The following is a 22,800-nucleotide window of genomic DNA, read 5'->3' as shown; positions in this document are numbered from 1 at the left end:
ATTTTGAACTATTTTGATCACTAGGTAACAAATATTAAAAAGCACAAAATTTATTTTCTATATACTTCAAATTCACCGGATCAAGTCTAACGGAGCTGATTGTCGATTTGAAAGTTCCATCATCGAAAATGGCTAAGAAGCACAGAGACCTTTGTGTTCATAAGAGCACAACAGCCCATATATATATATACTAGTGTAGTGACCCGCGCGATGCGGCGCATAGATATATTATAATCTTTTAAAATTTAAATTTGAAATTTTAGATCCTTATATTTCTATAAGTTATTTTGTAGAGAGTAAAACACATTTACTTTAAAAGTTTTAGTAATTTTAAAGTATATTGAAAAGTATGAATATTTTTGTTTTAACATTTCAATTTTTTCCACTGAAGCATTACGATAGGTATCAAATCATATCTATTTCCGACAACTTTATATAGATGCCTTATTATATAGGTAGTGACGTGTAGGTTTAATAAAAAACAATAGAAAATATATTTAGCAAACAAATCCTAATATATTCATTAGATTGCGCTAAGTGTGGCGTTAGGCTGTGTAATAATTAATTATTTCAAAAATTCTAAAACCTAATATAAACAAATCCATCCAAATTCCCAATATAATCAAATTATTATACAATGAAGACATTATGATTTGTAAACAAATCAAATCATTATACAATTGAGACATTATGATTTGTAAACAAAAATAAATATAAAAATTTATAACATAGTAATCAAAATACTGAAAATGTACAAATATTAAAAAAATATAAAAATTTTAAAAAAAATATTACCTTAAATTGGAAGAGTCGAATCCCACGTAATTTAAAATATACTATACGGTAGAAAAATCTGCGTAAACAAATAAAACATCAAATTCAAATAAAAAAAGAACCTTTCAAATATAGTTAATCGTTACAGGCAGATGCGGTCAATTTTCTTGAGACAAAGTAAACAGTATTTACTATATCATTTGTTATTCATCCAAAATGAGTATGAATACAACTTTTATATAGACTTTAAATTCACCTTTTATATTATAAGATGACTTTTTATTTTCTTCTATTAAAATATATGACTTTTCATATTCCCAACTTTTAAAATTCTTAGATATATTAAGTTCTCCAACCTTTCAACTTCTAATTAATTTTTAAAAAATAATTAAAAAATTTGGTGGGACCCACATGATTAATTTAAGAGGTAGTGGGGCCACATCTCCAGATTAAAGGGATGATGATCTATCCATAGAAAAAAAAAATGATGAAATAAAACATTTAATTAATTTGAAAAAATGAAAAAAAAGTTGATGGGACTCACACTACCAAAATTAAGGAGGTTGGGCCACATCAGCTTTAAGGACATGAGGATTCATAATTTTATATAGATAGATATAGATATATTCACCTTATAAAAGAGAAAACCAACATAGTATATTTGACCATATTGAAGCAAAAGTGAACTTGGCTGCTTGAAGCAATGGAAAAGCTCTTCTTTTTTTTTTTTTTTCTGTGGAACAAATCTCAATGACCTCATCTTCCTTAAGTAACAAGTATGCAATGGTGTGACTACACATAGTCAAAGTATATAAGTTGCCAACATGTTCTAATTAAGTTACATTATTTGAGCAATGCTTCAATACTCCGTTGTAATCTTAGCCGTTTATTTTTAATCAATGAAGGGTTAAGATTTATGCATAAAAAAAGATGATCTGCTATTGCATAAGAAGTACCGGACACCAGGTATGTGATGTAGGGATTTTTTTGGAAAAAAAAAGCTAATATTAAAAAATTAAATAACTAATATTGGAAAGTTTTGCATACTACTCTTAAATCATGAAGAGAATAAATTTTTAATTAAATTATCCATTTTTAAAACCGATTTTAATAATAATTTATGATCGCCATAAATTTAGTAATTTATAATTTAAAATTAATTTTCAAACATCGAAACTTTATGCTTAAATAGTTAATAAAATTTATTTTTTAAGTATAATATAAATTAAATCTAAATTTATAATTTAAATTTGATCAATATTTTTGAAATTTAATGCTGTTTTTCATTATTGAATTAACAATTTCAACTTACTTTAAAATGTAGAAATTTTTTATTTAAATAAATAATAAAAGTTTATAAATACACTATAACTTAAATTACAATTTTAAAGATAGTAACATTAATTTTTGAACTTTCATGTTAGTTTAATATTGAATTGACAATTTGAATTGAAATGTTTACTCGTTTAAATATAAATTTCTCTTTCTAAAATTTAAATTTAATTTATACAATTATAAATATAAAGTTTAAACTCAAGTTAAATTTTAAATTTGAATTTATGAAGATTTATCACTTATGAAATTAGCCATTATCTAAGTTGGTAAGTAACAAAATTAAATTAGGAAACGAAGATTTGTTGGATATTATCAAATTTGGTAATTAGCTAATGCATAATTTCAAATATTATCTTTATGATTGATTGGTAACCTGTTGAGCAGGTTACCAATATGTAAAAGTCAATCTTAACCTCAAAAATTGAATGGTCGGATTTAAATTGACCGGTGTATAGAAGTATTTCTCACATTATTTTTACATTAGTCTTACTGTGTTTGCTTAATGAAGAAACATACACCCCAAAAAATTGTTTAAGGATAAGTTATGGTTAAGGAAAAGATTGCCTCATTGTAGTATTTGTGAAATATTCTCTTAAAGTGGATTTTGACCATAAGCACAATTTGCGGAGGAGATCAAATAAGATTAGGAGTATGGAAATTTTGAACTTAAGGTTTTTTGTTTACCACGTGAAACAACTATTGTTCTTTGCCCCGAAAGATTTGAACTCAGAATATCCTCCTTTTAATAGAAAATGACTATTTTACTTATATTTAGTTACGTGATTTGAACTTAATTTATAGTTTTGGATCCAATAGTACTATATGTTGATTCTTAATTTGTTCCTCTAACTATTACTCCATGTACAATTATTTTTACACATAAATGGGAATAAATTGAGGAGCAATACTATTCTAGAGAAGGGTTCATGGAATTGTTGTTCTTGGGTTATTATTAATTAAAAATTAGGGAGCATATATTTCACATGAAAATAATCAATTTATATGTCTATTGGAACTTTAATGATCTTGTAAAGTGTTTTATTTGATATTCATCTTAAATTATCTCTTATCTTTTCTGTCCATACTACTTATCTTTAATTTATTTCCAATAACACACGAAAGACTTATTTTTTGCCGAATACTTAGACTATTTGTTTTCAAATAGAAAAATTACTTAAATTCATGCCAATCTGATGCGGTCAAATTGTATAGCAATTCTCAAAAAATGTTTGATTTTGAAACTTCTAATTTTCGCATACAGAGAAGTTGTAGAAATAGTAAATACTTTAAAAATTACTAGTACTTTTCACCTCTATTAAAAACAACACTTCCACAAAAATATCGTCTGGGCCAAGCATACCATTTTTGTTTTTGTATCATAATCAGACATATTTTTTGTAAACACACAAAGCGCGATGTGTTCGTAACTTAAAAGAGTTAATATNTTTTTGTAAATACACAAAGCGCGATGTGTTCGTAACTTAAAAAAGTCAATACATATATATAAGGTAAATAATTTTAACAGTACTATTTTATCTTAGTATGTGAATATCACAATTAGAGAGAGAGAGAGAGAGAGAGAGAGAGAATTGACTTGTATTTTTTAAGATAGCCTCCACATTAAGTAAAGCCATTATGGGGTTCTGTTAAAAGTTGACCTCCTTTCCTAATAAAATGTGGCCAATTAATTAAGATTGGAAGAAACAGTTCAAAGTTCAAATGAAAAGTTTTTTTTTTCTTTTTTTTTCTTTTTTTTTTTGTGTGGTGACAAATGTAAAAAAATTACATGTTATTTACTTAAGCTAATATTGTATACACATGGAATATGTCTGTATAACCTTTCTGATTCTCTTTGAGCTAGGGATGTCAATTTGAGTATGGATTTTTAAGATTTTATCCGAACTCGTGTTGAATGTGACTCATATGATTTATTTAAGGAGATCTATAAATACACAGTCGATCAATTCGAGACTATCCATAAAGATACGATCCAACGATTAGGATGTATCTGAACACATTCTTAATATATGGACATGATTAAACATCCTTACATTAGGTTATGTATATATATATATATATATATATATATATATATATATATTAGATACTTCCGTATATTTTCTGTGATAGCTCCATATCCGGAATAAGGGAACAGATTCGAAACATTCCATTCTTTTGCAAATCGTGAATAAGGACGAAGCACGAGTAAGAATTACCGTTTACAGTTCAAATTTAGAAATCAAAATTATGACTGATAGTACGATCTTAATTTTTTATAAAGTTTAACAATCGAACTCAAAAAGGACAGGTTTAACTAATGTAAAATAGATATGGTTTTGGTTATGAATATAAAAAAGGAAAATTTGATAGATTCAGATTCAGTTGTGATTTTGGTTTGTAACCGAATCGAATCAAAATCCAAAATCAAAACTAAATCCATATATAGTTTTTTTCCCTTTTTTTTTTCGGTTTCGAATATGGGTTTAAGCTTTTCATTTGGATTTCTGTTCCAGATTATAAATTTTTATGTCCACTCGGATTTCACGGACAGATTCGGTTTTAGATTTTCATTTCCGAAAAACTGACCTTAGCATGATCTGCTTTCCAACTCTCTTTTAAATGGAATTGCTAAGGAAAAAAAAAAAAACACACCAATAAATTTTGAATTCCAACTGTCTTTTAACAACAATAGATACAAAACTCAATTCAACTCTCTCTCTCTCTCTCTCTCTCTAAATATATATATATATATATAGAGTTTGGTTGAAATACTATTGATATGTATTTGGCCCCTTTTGCTATCAAGATTTTAACTATTGGATGAGAAATTATAGGATTATGATGATATTAGTCCCTTAAGGTTGAGTGGTCCCCACTGAGTTATAATATTTAATCCAATGGTTAAAAATAATCAAAAAAATTAATCCAAATGCTAAAAACTTGATAACAAAAGGGGGCAAATACTATTAATAGTGTTCTAGCCAAACACACTCTCTCTCTCTCTCTCTATATATATATATATATATAGAGTTATGCTATTATACTATTGATAATACAAAATGTTTGGTGCTATTGAGTTTACGGCCGTTGGATGATAGTGGTCCAGTGTTAGAATAATAGTGGTCTCCTAGGGTTGAATGGGTGGTTGGTTGAATAGTATAATCTAACTTGTGGAAATAATTAAATGACAGATTTAATGGCAGAAAACTTGATAGCACCAAGAGCTTGCTATTATCGATAGTATAGTAGCCGGACTCTTTCTCTCTCTCTCTCTCTATACATATATATAGAGAGAGAGAAGTCCGGTTGTGGTGCTTTTAAAAGTATCAAGTACTTGGTGCTTGTAAGTTTTCCGCCGTTAAATCTATCCCTTTGACCTAGAGGATTATTATCATTCTAACTGCACATTCCTTAATTCAAGGGTCGAAAACTTACGAACACTAATGACTTAGTACTTTTAAAAGCATAGGAGAGCTTCGAATCGAAAATCGAAATCATTAAAATTGATCTAAATCACTTAAAGCGTCAAGAAACTAAATTTCATAAATTTTAGAAATCGCTATCAAGTCCATCGAAGAGTCAAAAAAGGAACGATCAAAAACAAATAAACTTGAGAAAATAGATGTTAAACTTTCTCAATTCTCGATCCTCAAACATTAGCTAAATGGTATTCAAAAGTTTTCCTTCCAAAATTCAAGCGATTTAAATTGTTCTACACCATTAAACAAGTAAACGACTTAGGTAAAAAAACTATCGATTTTATAATTCTTTGATCAATGCATCAACTCTATATATTATAAATTTTTACTATTTAAATTTTAGGCCTACTTAGATTCAAAGAGAGCTATATTTTATAATTCTAATTACTTGATTAAGATTTTAATTTTAAATTTTCTCTCAGTAGTATGGCTGACAATCTATTTTGCATAACATATTAAAAACATATTAAAAATATTGTTTTAAATAGAATAGAATTTTACCTGCTTAGAATATATCACAACACTTCTCATACGAATATTAACCAAACAATGTTCAACTACAGACCACTTATATAACAGAACTACTGAACGCTCTTTAACTTTTTTAAACAATAAAGCACCATATTACTGACCGTCCCTAGAGCAAGTGGCAAAAGGACTTGGTGGTTGGTATCTGAGGTTCCAAGTTCGAATCCTAGTTGATTCATATTTCTAGCAAAATTTATTTCTAAATGAAATAAACGAAGCAGATAGCGTGCTACCTATGTCTCTCAAAAAAAAATAAAAATAAAGCACCATATTCTACTGCACTTCTACAAAAGCATTGCTTTCTACAATTATGTGGAAACATATTGCATGATTAAGCGCACAAATTGCTATAAAACAAGTTAAATAAAGAACCAATTTTGGGATGAGTAATAAGTCATCCAAGTAGTGCTACTAGGGGCAGGGAATTTGAAGTTCGAATAAGATAGATTCGAATTTTTGAAAAAAAGGTTTGAAATTAGGTAAGCCCTCATGTGCTAATTTACAGTAAGAACTCTTCTCTTACTAACAAGAGTCCCCCCAAGCCTTACAATTTGGTATAGTAGTTTGAGAAATTCCCCTAACAATCCTAGGGGAGGAGGAACACAGAACAACACTTGAAACAACGAGTTACACGGCAAGCAGTGTGAGAATCGACGGGACGTGATGACTGATCGAGTATTTCCCATTGAAGAAACAAAAAACTGGGTTCCCATCAGATCCCCGGGTTCTGAAAAACAAAGTTAAAGAGCGTTATTGGTTATTAAATAGAGAAAGAGGGGAGGATCAAGAAACTAACATGGTAGAATCTCCTAATCAGACGAATTCTCTCTGCCTATACTATAATTCGAGCAAAGAATATAAAAAAGATAAATATTGAAAAACATAGGGCAATTATGGTCGAAGGTGCGGCAGCGCCTTCTTCATAGAATAAATTATCGTAATTGTCCATCTGGACACAGTGGAGCTTTTGCATGGCAACCAATTCAATAATAAGCAATGCGACTCCATAATATTGCAACAAAGGAAGAAAAAAGTTTGAATCAAAATATAAAAGAGAAACTGTGTTGGGACATACCTGACCATATAACTAATAAAAAATACTGAATTATCTGTAGTTATTAGGAACTTGAGTTCTGCTCTTTGTTCTTTGCTAGCTTCGCAGTAATAAGCTTGTCGAGTATGGGCGGCTCCAAGGGGATCGGATCGAGACATCTCTCATGAGCGGCACTAATCACCTGCAGCAGAAAAGAAAGCATCTTGTCTAACCTTTTTGTACTAGTGCAATTTGCAAATTTACAATTTGTACTAGCAAAAAACCCTCATGGGAACGAAGACTCAATTAATAGGCTTGAGCAAACAAAATTCCGAATTAAGTACTGAGAAAATGCAAGGATTGCTGACCTCTTTTAGTAGGAAGTCTATAGCGGCTCCATCATCGACAAAGTCTTTCAAGGGAGTCTTCAGGAATTCAATATCCAACTGAATCTGCTGGAATCCGCTTCGGTTGAAAGTCTGGAGCCGGACAAATTCTTGCAAACTTTTCAAGCAGAGTTTTATGACAGTTGATATGACAGATTCCTGTGAGTCGCAGATTGGTTGAAAACAATTAACAATATACCCACCTTGCCCTTGGATACCAACTAAGTTACCACTTTGCCCTCAAATAGTTTGAAATCCCACACTATAAAAGGTTTTGGGCCATTTGGTTTATAGGGTCGGAACTCTTGGCTGTGGACTGTAACTACATATAATAACAGAGTTAAAGAGCCCACCAAAAAAAAACTTTTATTTCTGAGCAAATGCAACATCACAATTTTAGTTAGTAACAAGGACCTTAAAGAAGAGCGATCGAACTTGATAAGTATATAAGAATAAATTATCGACAAGCTCTATCAGCTAAACCTAAATCAGAAGAATATTCTTTTCACTCAGTCCAGGATTTACAACCTACTTACAGCTCTTGTGCAAATTGCTCACTTTAATAGTTCCTATGAAATAATTTGACTGAATAATCATTCATTCTCTCATTACATAATTTACAAAATAATCATATGTTGTTTCATTCTAACTTATCCCTGCATAAGCACCAATTTGTTTGATGCCACAAAAATCTAGTACTCATGTAAGAAATGCACACGATTTTGTCATATAAGAGCCCATATGACACAGGTGTGATCAACGAAAATAACCTCTTGAGCATTTTAAGGCTGGATATACTACATAAGAAAGCCCTATTGGCCTCACGCCCTATGACAACTTTTTCATTTGTAAAAGAAAAAAAAGAAAAAAAGTTAGGTAGCACAGAATAGTTACCTGTGTGTATTCAACTTTTGTGAATATCTCCATTTTCTGCTCGAATAACTTAGCAAGATGAGTTTCCAGAAATTGGCTTCTCACCCTCTGTGTATTGGACCGGGTCAATTTATCCTCGCGCATTGGATTGCTACGAGAAGAGTTGGTGCTACCTGTGCTGTCGGAATGACGATGCCTTCGAACCAAGCCACGAGGTAGAATCTGCTTGACTTCACTTCCTACAGCTTCCAACTGTGGCAAAATATAAATAAAATAGGTTGATGCAGCAAAATAATCCACCAAGATGAACTGATGCTAAATTGGATTTCTTTCTCTTTCTTGAGATGTAACATAGGTGATAGATCTTAATCATGATAATGTGCATAAATAATAATAAACAGTGATGGATTCAAACAATGAATGTACTGCAGAACAGAAACTTCATTTCTCAACATCTATCCCATGTTAGTTACCTACAGCTCCTTAGCTCAAAAGCTACTTGATCAATCGGCTCAATAGTCGCAAGAGTTAAAGATAGATCATTACTGGTATTGCCATCAACTCGGTGCAATTGCGAGCATAGTTTCTGCTATATTTTTAATTTGTCCTTCCTGTCTGTAAAGATGGACAAGCATATATAAATATGCAAGGTTTGTCCCCACTTGATTCTATTACCACAAATCAGTTATTACATTATTTGTGTGAAAGTGGATAAGAATCTAAAAGCTGATCTATCCCTGGGAACAGGTAGAAGAAACAGAAAGCGAACAAACCTCTTGAAGAAGAAGATCAACAAACATGTGAACTTCTCTCGGCTCCTTGTGCTATTTACCTCAAATCATAGAAAACATGTGAGCTAAGAAGAAGTCACTGATGATTATAAGTGATTTTGGCAAACAAAAAGTTCCATACCTTGATCCAGTTTGGTGTTGTAAACCTTTTCTTAAGTAGTACAGAGATCTTCTGCGTCTTCATATTAATATACTGTGACAGGTAAAAAACAGAACACTCAGATGAGGCTTGACTTGTTCTGAAATAAGCAATTGATATCATCAAGATTACTTAATACTACATGTAGAAAAGAACAAAAAGTTGCTTAAAATTGAACTCTCACACACAGGTCAAAGGCAACTTACAAACCTGAAGCAGTCTCCAATTATCTTTGATTTTTTTTTTTTTTCATAATTATTCATTGTCCTTGATTCTTCTCATTTTGGACTTACTGGCAATGTATCATAATATTACTATTCAATACTAGTTAGTTTAACCCAAATAATTTTTCGTCTTCATCTTCTCCACTTACAGACACGCATTACTATTAGTGAACAAGTATACTTCTCAAATACCTTGGAGACTTGGTTTTGTGCATTTAAAGAGAAAAGAATGCAATACAAAGGTATCAGATACACTATAAATGGACACCAAATTCAGCTAGGATAACAGGATGATATGGACATTTTAAAGACTAATGAGAAAGGTGAGAATTTAAGTATTTCCATCAGCATATCAAACTTGCAGGTTTAATATGCTTAGCTACTCACCAATTTAACTGAAAAGGTGAAGGAAAATGCAATACAAATAGAGGTAGACCAGTTAGATCCATGTGTTAAATGGACAAACAAAGAGATTCTGCCAAAAAATATTATGAATATCTGAGCTCCCTTTCTAGTCCTTCAAAGAACAAGTGAAGTATCATCATTTGCGCTTGTGCTAGTCACCTACTAGCATACTTTAAGCAGGATATGGTATCGTGTAGCGCAAGAAGTCACTTGGTGGCTTAATGTCCCGCATTATGATATGGTTACTCGTCAACATGTCAACCAAATCCATTGAGTCAACCAAACCAACTTGCCAGAGTTGATAATATTTGGTTGAGCTTTCACAATGAAGTCACAATTATTATATATTAAAGTTTGCCGGTGAAAGAACAATCAAAGAAAAGGCAAACAACTAGATAGGATACACACGAGATGCAAGAATTTTTCCCCAGCTGAACGAAACAAACGGCAAATCTCTCCAGGGACAAATGCTGGTCCATATTCATAGGCACGAACACCCCCTCCAGAAAAATAAGCTGCTATCTCCTGTCGAAAGGATTAAGTAAACATGCATTAGCATGAACTCAATAGGCTAGAGCTTATCGTAATTCATAAACTTCATTAAGTTACAGTAGTCCAGTACCTCTGTGACTCTAGGTATTGCACTTTGTTCTACGAACACACACAGCTGAGCTAGCACAAGAACAAGTCCTGTCGGCACCTTTTCCATTTGTATCGAGTCCGATAAGCTCGAATACTGATTAATATTGTTACTTCTTCCAGAAAGCACAAGAAAACGCCCATGAAGTTTCTGGAAGAATTCTTGGAAACCTTCTTGCACCCAATCGATAATCAAGTCTCTCAGTTTCACAAGCAACTCTAGGTTGTCATCAAGGAGATAGCGGAATTCCTGGAAAGAAAACAAAAGTTGAAAAGCTTGACAAATGACAAAGAACATGCAATAGAAAAGAAGCAGACACCGGGCATTATCAGTTATAAAAGAGAAGGTAATTAGCCAGAAATTATCTGGCATTATCCCAGATCACAGTTTGATTTTGTCTCCTTTTCAGATTTTAAAGAGCAATAGAAGTATACTATATGGCAAAATCCCCAAAGCAGCTAGAATCAGATAAATAGTTTTGCTATGGGGATATACTATCTGACCATCATTGTTGGCATAAAGTGCACACGTTAGTCTAAACCTACTGCAAAGATACAAATTGATATACAACTTAGGCTGATTTGATAGGCCAAAGCTTCCTCATATATCAATTCACACTTAGAAATCGAAAGTTTAGCTAAAGAAACCATCTAGAAACTCTCCAGAGATCTACAAGGATTTGTTGGCATGCAAGAAGAAAAGCAATTAAGCGCACATTTCTAAAGCAAATTAGAAATATTTATTATGAAGAAGAAATATTATATATATAGTAGTGCTAAATTATGCCCATTTTGCATTTGCGTGATATTCCTTAAGACTGCAGTATTTTACTTCTTTCCCGAATGTTACTACACTGAGCAAAGTTCTGCATCTGCACTACAAATTCTATATTTTTATCAGAAACTTACACAATTATCATTTGACAAAAACCCAAAATTTACGACTGCAATCTCCCTAGCAATCGTCCAGTCTTACCATTAAGAGATCCATGCTGCCCTGAATCAGTGCCTTTTTGCTGGTTTCCAAGGCAATTTGTAATGGGAACTCTTCTGACCCTTCAATTGCCGTAGGTTTGTTTCTGATTAGAGCATCTGGTAATTCAACACAAATTTCACATATTACTTATTTAATCAGCTAGACCTACAATTTTGCTAACCGACAAGGCTAACAAAGTTTCACAGTTGAAAGCCATATCAAATTATCAACATATGCACATGATATGAAACAAGCATCAAACCGAACGAGAGGTTTGACAAAAGATAAGTGAAGAATTTAAGGTCTGTTAAAAAAGGGATTGCCTAAGAAATACATGATTTCGTTTGGCAAAAACATGATTTCGTTTGGCATGAGTGGAGAGCAGATCATTAATTTCTCAAAGAAAATCAAGTGAAGGGATAATAAAGACAGTTGAGAAGATACAACAGAGACTGAGACCACTGGCAATGCTTACATCTAGCCATTTGGATATCAAATAACTGGGTAAGTTAAGTAACCTGCCGAGATAAAATCATATAAAATATGTAGCAATAATCAGTCATGTAGAAAATGAGGAAATGCTGAATTATAGATCTTGACATCTCATAACATTTAGTGCGAATTCTGGAAGTCTGTAATGGACTTAGGAACCAGTTCCACTTTGAACCTATTCTTGTGACTGCAAAGTATAAATCCATTCACATAATACAACAAAAGAAAAAAGAAAGACATAATAATTTCTTTAAATTCCTCTTATATGTGTAGTGCAATAACTTTTTAGTTGACACTTGGGGAATATGTCTCAAATTTGTTAAAGTGAAAGGTAGAAAAAACTTTTGGATATAACACATTAGTGACACTTGAGGAATATGTACCAAATTTGTTAAAGTGAAAGGTAGAAAATTCAAAATCACTGTTATGATCTATATTCTTGTTTTTATTCATTACTATAATTGGCAAATACTATTTTAGTTCCACAATTTCTTGAACAGACAAATCATGCAGATTGAAAAAGCAATCAAAACAACAATCCCTGTTTGAGGGAAGTATAAATGAGATCAGAGTAGTGCAGTTAATTCCTTGAGATTCTATTACAAACTCAATAACAGAGATGCATTTAAAAACTATATCGAGCCTTCACATCCCCAATTTTTTTCTTCAGATCCACATAGAAGGACAACAAGCAACATAAGCAGTTACATGAAATAGCATAACAAAGAGAGGGTCAGAGTTTCTCTTTGAGGTTATGACATGAATAATTTGCACCAACTTGTAGAATAAAATTGATGGTTCAAGGAATAGTAGAAAAAATATCACCTGAAATTTCCAACTGAAGATGAGAAAATGCAGTTGATATATAGTGCCTGATAATGCTTCTAGCAGCCTGAAGGGCGGTAAGATATGTTAGCAAAACACCATTACAATTTAGCACTAGTATTCATATGTAAATAAAAGGTAGAGAAGTTTCAAAAATAGATGCAAGAAGAAGAATCATTCTATAACATCTAAACAACATATGAACCAAAAGGAAAATTTATCATTCTATAATGTCTAAACAACATAAAAACCAAAAGTTAACTTTGAGCAAGAAAAGATATTCACAAAATGAAAATTAGGAACTCTATCCTGCATGCACATTCTTCAGCATCTAATCAATCAGATTTATACTTCAATTTACAAATCCACACGACATACTTTTTGGTATTTTTCAGCTCCAAATCAGATACAGCATATCAATTATGATCAAATGTTAAGTCACAAAAGAAAATAGAGGTTTAACAGCTCAGTGCAGGTGGAATTTTAAGGAGAAATATCCAACTCTATCCATGTTATCCTGCCAAATGGAGCAGCTTTTTGCCAAAGAAGAACAAGAGCGCGAGGACAAAGATGAAATTTCAAATTATTCAAAAGACACTAGTCATAACATAATGACCTCAATCCAATTAGTTAACTTGCATTATACTAGTAACTTTGCTTTTCGACAAAAAAGGGAAACAAAAAAAAAGTTGAAAGTTTGGGGAGGTTATAGTATCTCAGGAAACTTTTACATTGCGCGGCATTTACAGAGGCCAAAAAAAAAAAAAAAAATTGAGAATCTTTCTAAATCTCAAAATAACCAAACAGCCCAGGAACTTGTGGTGGAACCAACATTGGCCATATCAGCCTTCTGTGTGGAGCTGTCATGCACAAGCTATCCTTTCGACTAGAACCTTTTCGTTTGGATCTAAACCTTTTTGTTTGGATCTAAATTTCTTCAATAGTCAAATACAAAGATTGTAATTTCTGCTTACATGCAATGGTCTCCTAAATCATTATGTATCCATATCTCAAAGGCAGCTAAATAAGAGTTATAAATGAAAAAGTTAGATGATAACAATTCAATGATGAAAGCTACCTTTCATTAAGAAAGGTAAAAATGAAACAAAGAAAATCTGCATTAGTAAATCATTTGTAAGAAACTATATGAAGTACTATGCAATAGGTAGCAAAGGGGCTTTGCCAACCCGAAAAGCCCCCGAAAGAAAAACCCAGCTCATCCTTACCCATTTAGGTCTTTGAGACTAACCTGAGAGAACAGTCGACATACATAGCACCATGCAAATTTAGCTCACAACTATTGCAATGACAACAAGCATACTATACAGAAGCTCTGCTTCTAAGGTCCAATTCTTTCTGTTCTATAAGCCCTTCGGAAAATGCTTACTACTGAAAATGTTAAAACTAACATCATTCTGAAAGATACAGATTACCTAATATTTAAAAGACTCCAAAACTTTTCCCTGATAGCAAGTCATTGAGTATAAAATGATTGTCAGATTTGAAGAGAACGTTGACAAATGGTGACATGATTAATGCAGATGTTGCAAGAGAAATCAAACATATTCTAACACTTGAATGTGTAAGAGGTAGTTTCAGGGGGAAAAAAGGAGAATGACAATATGTGTAATACTATAATCTTGAAATTATCAATTTCATAATAAATTTAAAGCATAAAAGGTGCAAGTGAAAACCTCTAAAGAGAAGGCAGGAAGAGCAGCCTCTGGAAGAACTTCATCAACAGTACTTATGTCTTCCCAAATCACTCCTGTGCACCGATAATATAAGACTTATAACAAGCAGCACTAATCACTACACTTGGAAGGGAATCTTCCTAATGAAAATGGCAAGTTATGATCTTCCACTAAAGAAAATATTGACAACTGCCATTTCCAAGAAGACAAAACGTTTTTATGATAATCTTGTGAATCAACAATAGTGGTAATGAAATGAACAATAAATATAAATCATTAGCCTAATAAATTCATTCCAGAAAAGGCTAATTCAAAATTAAAAAGCATAATGGTCTAGTCATGACATTAAAGGGAAAATTTGTATAGTATATTGTATACCATATATAGAGTAATTTAACTGATTTTGATATGGGAGATTAAAACAAAAAGATAATAGCGGAGCACAAGGAGAGTAAATAATCACAAGTTAAGAAGCAGTAGGATACGTTAGAGATTTCTGTTTGCATTTCCATTCTCCAAACATATTTTCACCAAAAGATAGACAAACAGCAAACAGTACAGATTTAATTACAGGCAAAAACTTACGCAGCATTGCCAGTAGATCCGCTGATGGCAGTTTTTTATTTATTTGCTGTCGTACTGATTCATAACGCCTTCAAACACAATGATCATCAGAACATGAAGTTCCATAGAAGTGAATAGGGACGTTAGTATGATGTGTGAAATAAGAAATGCCTTACTTGGAAAACAAAGCCTGTGCAAGTTCAATGAGTCGTTGTTCTGAATCAGGAAATATTATAAGATAGGCACGGAATGTCTTTGATATATCACCAATGGAAGCCTACATATGAGGAAATAAACAAATAGCAAGATAATCTATTAAGAAAATCAGAAAACAGTTAAGTACATGTTTCATTGATAAGTATTATTTACAAAGTTCAAGTAATTCTATCAAAGAAAATCCAGGCGATCTTCAGGAGGCGGCGCAATTTATTTCTGAATTGAAGTATCAGAAGGTAAACATTCCTTAATTATGTCAATTACATCACAAGTGAACAGCTTCAGTGAAAGGGGGGAAAAATAATTATGCTGCATACTCCAAATGGAGGAAAAGAACTAAATTTCTTTGACCTTGACAGAAGCCTTTAGAACCGGAAAGTTACAGTAGGCCAAGAAAATTATTAAATGCACAAATTTCAAAAGATAGCATCCAGTTAATGCAGAAAGATATTAATAAGTTCATAGGTTCTTAATTCTAAATGGTTCTCCCTAAATTGATCCTGAAACCTCTTACCTCTTTAGATTCATCCTTGAATTTCAAGAGACAGTCCTCAAGCTTCTCAAGTAAGTTTGTCTTTAGATTTTCTACCTGCCAAGATATAAAAAAAATATCAAACATCAAAAAACAGCAAACAAAAATTTGTTCATTATGCTAAGTACAGGATGCAGTAATAGCAAATAAAGAATACTAAATGTGAAAAAGAGCACAACTATTAGATCAATGCTCCAAGTTTTAATTTCAGTGGTAAGCTGTGGTGGAGACTCTTAGTTTACACGTGGTAGTTTGAGCAAACTCAGATCAGTTTTGGCAATTCCAGTCATAAAGCTTTAGACTAAACAAATATATAGGTTTGGAGATATCTATGGTGGCCTGTAGTAATTAGTTCATATGTGAAAGGAATAAATTTTGCGAAAAAAAACCTTTTAATTACTATTTAGCGTCTATTATGGACTATAAACTTCATTCTTAATGTGAAAATTTTGGATCTAAGCATCATGAGTAATAAATTCACTTTTGAAGTCGTTTGCACCTAATAAACATAAACAGAGTAAAAGAAGTTCAAAGAAGAGACACAAAAAAGCAGATACACAGGCAGTTCTTCTTTTTTACAATCTTATCCCATCACTGGAGAAGCTACTTTTCTATGACAAACACATGCAACAAGATTGCATTGTGAACCCTTAAGCATCATGACTTTTAAAAGGTCAATTGCAAATTAAATTTGAAGTTCTTTCCAGAAAAAAGAAACTGACAACAGTAAGGATCTAGACACTTCTTTCAGAACTTGGAGACAGTCTAGTTAAGCCTTTGGAGATGTAAATCACCATAAGGTACATCAGACCACTTTCTCTTGCTCGTTTCTAAGTTACACCAAATCAAGCACCAATTCGATTAAATGAACTATCAATATTTACCCAAGCAATCTGATCTTTCTGATAACAATTTTATCTACAATTTAAGTTCCTGAAGAAATAAAATGAGGAGACAACAACATGCCATCAAAAAGATAATATTACTCTTCACGGTTAAAAAAATAAAACACTATAGTGGTGGGGTTGGCTGAGGTACCATGAAGCTGGACAGTCATGTCACCTAATGTAACCATCATAAAAGAATTGCTCATACTTTTCGTGAACTCTTGGACAACTATAACATTCATTACTTACAATTTCAATATATTCATTCCAAAAATTTTACTCAAGTTCAAAAGACCAAGTTGAAATAAACACACTACTTAAGCTATGAGGAAACAGCTCTTATGAAATTTCACTCATTTGGCTAATTAAAAAGGTCATGAGAAATAACACAAACTAAACAAGTTAAAGGAACCAATTGAGAAGAAAGGTTAAACTACCAACAGGGAAGTTCAGCTGTTTAAGAAGTACAACAGCTTCAGCCCTTGCTTCAATAGGTTCAGAATCTGAGTACAATTTTGCCTGAAATAAGAAGAAAATAAACTAGTCATGCAGCAAAAAGTCAATGATGAAAGAACATATAGTCATATACTGTTCTATTTTAAGTGAGCGTTGAGTAAATTTTGCTCAATATGTGCAGTGCAATAATAAGAATTTCTACCTCATATAAGAAATGATAAAAGATATATGGTGTTTTGTTTAGTTGCAATTGAAATATGTTCGACAGAGTGACACAAACATAACCTAGCTGAGACTGAAAATCTTGGCAACCATGGGTAGAAATTCATTATAATCTCTTGGAAGGGAACAATAGCTATGCGGAACCATATTCAAAGAGGGTTCGGTCGAGTCATCTTTTATTTATTTGAGTCAATTTTTTAATTAGGGTTGTTAAGTCATTTAGATTTTATTTTTTTTTCTAATTTTCAGAATTATTCTGTTTGTTAATTTATTTTAGTCATTTTTTCAAAAAATTTTAGGATTTATCATGTGAAATAAATCTCTAAAGATTAGGTATATTTTATTTTTTTTCTACTTTGCGGAATTATTCTCTTTGTTAATCTGTTTTAGTCATTTTTTCAAAGATTTTTAGGATTTATCATGTGAAATAAATCTCTAAAGATAGGTATGTGGTTTAGGCTTTTTTTAGATATTTTCGAATTAGGAAATGATCCCTAAAATCGTGGGATTTGTTTTAGATTAGGATTATACTTTGAAGGTAATAAATATAGCCTATACTTTGTAATTTAGAGAGGAGTTATGATGGAATAAAATTTGGGTTTTGTGTTTAGATTGCGGTCATAATATCTTCTTTTTCTTCCTCTCTCTTTCCTTGTCGTGTGCGCCGGCAAATTTCTTATTTCTAAAAAGATTCTATCTTTCTTTCTTTCCTCATCTTCTTCTTTCCTCTATTTCTCTCTTATTCTTCTTCTAAATTTGCTTTTCCAATTTTCTAAAACAATTCTACAAATTTTCTGACTTTTTCCTATTTATCAGCTATTTCCTTCAATTATCTCTTAATTTTCTTAATTTTTGTAAATAAATCTGAAAATTACTCCAAAATTTCTGAAAATTCTACTCATCACTTGCAAGATAGATTAGGATTTTCCTAATTTGTCCCGCATCAATAGCAAGAAGATCATGGATAAGTATTTAGTTTCTATGAAACAATACAATGTGATGGGCTTGGCCTTCTCATCTAGCAATTCTTTATATATTTAACAAGCTGCCACTACATGGCAACATAATGTTTCGCATGTGATTAGCTGCCAAATTGCAACATCACTGTGAACTTCAGCACCTGGGACAATAAGGTAGGATATTAGAAAAATGAAAATCAAGAAAAAAAGTGTCAAGGCGAATGGCAATCGCAAATGTTGCCAAAAGTGAAACAAAGAAGATTGTGATCATGAAATAAACCTAAAGGAACAAATTATGAAAGAAAGGGACCGTCATATCTTCGCCTTGACAAAGATAATAATAGATTTGTAATCTTTTTCAAGAATATTCACTTTATCTTGGGCAACTGTCACGACTAGCTTCCCAGGCTGTCACCTATCAACGAGCCCGCGGCTCAATTAATTGGGTATTCTAGACCCAATTAGGCCCAATCCACTAGCCCAAAATACTTAAACCCAGTTATTGAATCTAGCCTATTCAGGCTTATATACCCCCACACCTAACTATAACTACTCGATGTAGCACTATTCTTAAGCCTTAGGGAATCATAAACTCCCTCACTTTTCAATCCTAACATTCTCATCAGCTACCGACCGTCCCTAGCGCAAGTGGCAAAGGGCTTGGTGGTTCGTACCCGAGGACCCAAGTTCGAAGCCTAGTTGCTTCACATTTTCAGCTAAGTTTATTTCTAAAAAAGAAATAAACGAAGCGGGTAGCATGCTACCTTTCTCTCTCTCTCAAAAAAAAAAAAAACATTCTCGTCAGGTTCGAGCACACAAGCATCAGGCGATGTGAAACTTATCTCGCTAGTTTTGTCATTCAGACCATCGTATAGCCTGCCATTCATTCCCTGACTCGGCCGAAACTCATCTCATACTTCCGGCTGGTGATTGGCTCTAATACCAACTATGATGCCCTACTTTCCAAGGGGGCACTCATCCTAGAATACTATAGCCCTAGTACGCTTAACCCTCGAAACTTCTCGGCTCTAGTCACGGCCCAAAATGCTATAGCAGGGTTAAGAGGTTTAATCCTATTATATCTTTATATCTAGTACTATTCCAAATTCTAGGAGTGTCACAATCTTCCAAATTTTTTTCATTTATTTCCTTGATTGCGCATGAAGAATAATAAGGAGAAGTATTTAAGCTGCACTTGGTTGATGATAAAATTTTAGGTTCAACATTTTCTTTTTGTTCTTTCATATGCTTGAGGCATGAGATAGATGCCTTGGTACATTTACAGTTTTAACAAAACAAATATTTGATGTAGGTCAAGAAGATCAGCTGAGTTGATTAATAAAATAAACTACTCTGAAATAAACTACTACTTGACAAGGAATTCTGCAAACTATAAGTACAAAACTACAAATACTAAACAAGCAAAAATATTGCATGAACTAATGAAACAAAGAAGAGGTAGATGGAATTCATTAGTGAAAATTGCCTAGAATGATATAATGAAGAGCTACCTGAAGGTTCTGAATGACTACATCTATAGCCTCTTCAGATGCTCGTTTACAATCCTGGAAAGATGAATCTCCATACGCCTAGCACACATGAAGCGTGATTAACACCATCATAATTTAAATATCAATAAAGTAAATAACAAGAGGAATAAAAAGTTAGTGGATGATTTAATATTGTAAAAGTAAGAAACGAATTTCACCTCAAAAATTGGTTTAGCTCCTGTAAAAAACCTCACAGCATCTGCATATGCTTCTGCCTTGATGCATTTGTTGAGTCGGGTGGGAAGATCATAAATGAACTATGATTTTACAAAGTAATAATACTCTTAATTATCTTCGTAATGTATTACATGCAATGGAACAACAACAAAATAACTGAACATATAAAGCAGTTAACCAATGAAGCTTATTAGAGTGCACAACATACTGGATGAGAACTTAGAGCTTGCCAGATTTCTCAAGAAAGAAAATGCAGGTTACTGAACCTTTTTGAGTTAGAAATATACAAGGAGACAGCATTAATTTATCCAAAAAGATTGAGATTGATAGAAATGACTAGTTTCACAGACATGGATAGTACAATAGATGGTTTTGGCAAATTCTTTGTTCAAATTTCAGGCAAAAGAGTATATTAGAATTATGAATGTTCAGATTACTTACTTGAACTTTTCGTAGAAGATTTCGAGTACGATGCAATTTCTCTATATGTTCTCTTTTCTCATATAAGGATGCATTCACTGTATCACTTTTCGATTGGACAGATGTTATCTGTTTCAAGCATTAAAAGAAGGTGACACCTCTCTTAGGCAAACACAATTGGCAGATAACAAACAGAAAAAAGAGAAATGGGCATACTTTCGCGAGGAGCTGCTCCATGTTTGCTTCCATTCCAACGATATTATTTTTCATCCTATAAAATATGTGCCCAAGGTAGATCTTTACTTTTTTTTCATTCGTCACATAAACATGGAAAGATAAATGCATTATTCCAGCATTTCATGAAAAAAAAAAAAAAAAACAAGAAAGTCCTAGACTGCACCAGAAAACCTGGGCAACTGCACCAAAAAACCTATGTATGCGTAGGGTTTTTAATATCACTTTACATGTGGACAACCTATTACCAATTACATAACCTAATATTAATCAGGTTTTGCAGGAGTTTATCAGAGTCAAGCAAGAGGGTCTTTCTTCACATTAGCCTGGTTGATACAGACAATTTACAAAATTATGTCTAACTCTCACCTTGAGGCTTGATTCCCAGGAACCAAGACAGAAGAAAGTAGAGCAAGATTACAGGAAATTCGTAATGAAGTAGGGCAAGAAAAAGAAGCCATGTACCATCACCTTTTTATGGTATCGGTGGCACTGATGAACTTATTATAATTCTCATAAACGAGCATTTGCAAGTCAGTGTCAAGATTCTTAATCTCAGCTGCCATCTGAACATGATTCTGGAGAAGCCCTTCCAAATTCGATTTTTGAACCTATAAAGGCACAAAGAACTAATTAGATACGTCATTTCCAGGTTCTTAAAAACACAGAACAAATTATATAAGAAGTTACAGATTTCTTATGTCAGGCACAGGTGTTGTGAAATCTGTGTTACTAAGGCACAAAGGCACACCATAGTTACTGATAGATGATTTGTTCTGAACACAATTTGCGAAAAATCACAATAATGCTGGATTAGATTTAGAGGGTCTGTTTGGCCAGGCCAGAGAACCTGTAAAAGTGCGGTTGGAGTAGAGCTATTCAAAATATAGTTAATAGCTTTTCAATTAAATAATCTTAACGCTTCATACTGTAGCTAGCAGCAGAGTCTTCAACAACAGCTTCTGCATTTTAGCCAAAAAGCTAACCTCAGATTCTCACCACAACTAAAATCTCCATTCTCCTTTTTTTTTTCTACTCAAATGCTTGGCTTCTGGTTCCCAAAGTTGTTCACGCAACTACGCGAAATGAGCACTTCATAACAATCAGATGCTGCGAAAACCTTCAATCAGGTACTAATTAAAGCAAATTCCATCTCTAAACACGAACGAAATCAAATGAGCACATTACAGCAATCAAATCATCTCCCCACACTCGCCGCGTTCGATGATCTCAAATCTAATCACAACAAGCTAAATTTTAGAGAAAATGAACGATTTCAATTAGCAAATTGAGTCTCCGCGCAGGTAGAAGGGGCACCCTACGAGATCTCGCACCGATCCAATTAGATCCGCGAAATCCAGGGCTACAACAACGCCGATCGGAATCAAAGGGAAGAGGGAAGAGACACAGATTTGCGTACTACCAGGAGGTTCATGTACACGTCGGGATCGAAGGAGGGGGAGTTGATGGAGTCGAGCGACGCGGCCCTCGCCGTAGAGGCGGCGCCGCCTCCGCCTCCGCCTCCGCCTCCGCCTCCGCTCCCGCCGGCGCCACCGCCGGCGGCGGCGGAGGGGTCGGTGTTGTAGAAGCTCGCGAGGAGGTCGCGCGTCCTCTTCGCCCTCTCGTCGAGAGGGGGAGCCTCGGTCGCCGCCATGGAACCCTCTCTCTCTCTCTCTCTCTCTCTCTCTCTCTGTGCTCGATGGGGACGAAGAAGACGAACTACTCTGGCCTCGGCAACGGCAAAGTTTTCTTCTCCGGAGTTTTGCAAATAGGACCCTTACGAAAATGAATTTACACAGCCATCCTTTTCATTTTTTTCGGGGTAAATTTCAAATATCACCCTTATAGTTTCGCACTTTTTCATTTTACTACCATATAGTTTAAAGCGTATCAATTTAATACCATATTGTTTCATTTTTCTCTTTTTGTCAGTATTTCGTTAACTTTTCGTTAAATCACAGACAAAAAACTTTAGATATCCCACCTATAG

At 33.2% G+C, this 22,800-nt stretch overlaps 1 protein-coding gene across 1 annotated transcript; it reads right to left on the bottom strand.

Moving 5' to 3' along the window:
- Positions 6,440 to 22,538, bottom strand: LOC109728045 (vacuolar protein sorting-associated protein 51 homolog). The gene is made up of 21 exons (XM_020258321.1): positions 22,234 to 22,538; positions 21,282 to 21,421; positions 20,793 to 20,847; positions 20,598 to 20,705; positions 20,138 to 20,236; positions 19,941 to 20,018; positions 17,234 to 17,311; positions 15,888 to 15,962; positions 15,334 to 15,434; positions 15,179 to 15,246; positions 14,594 to 14,667; positions 12,900 to 12,966; positions 11,583 to 11,698; positions 10,590 to 10,856; positions 10,376 to 10,492; positions 9,321 to 9,392; positions 9,182 to 9,232; positions 8,430 to 8,660; positions 7,518 to 7,694; positions 7,192 to 7,351; positions 6,440 to 6,843 (listed from the first exon to the last, which is right to left on the bottom strand). The coding sequence occupies exons 1-20, from the start codon at positions 22,462 to 22,464 to the stop codon at positions 7,235 to 7,237; spliced, it is 2,322 nt and encodes a 773-aa protein (XP_020113910.1). The 5' UTR covers positions 22,465 to 22,538; the 3' UTR covers positions 6,440 to 6,843; positions 7,192 to 7,234.

This window comes from Ananas comosus, linkage group 23 (assembly GCF_001540865.1).
Source record: "Ananas comosus cultivar F153 linkage group 23, ASM154086v1, whole genome shotgun sequence".
Taxonomy (NCBI): domain Eukaryota; kingdom Viridiplantae; phylum Streptophyta; class Magnoliopsida; order Poales; family Bromeliaceae; genus Ananas; species Ananas comosus.
The sequence above is the reverse complement of the archived record's forward strand: the minus strand, read 5'-3'. Positions and strand labels throughout refer to the sequence as shown.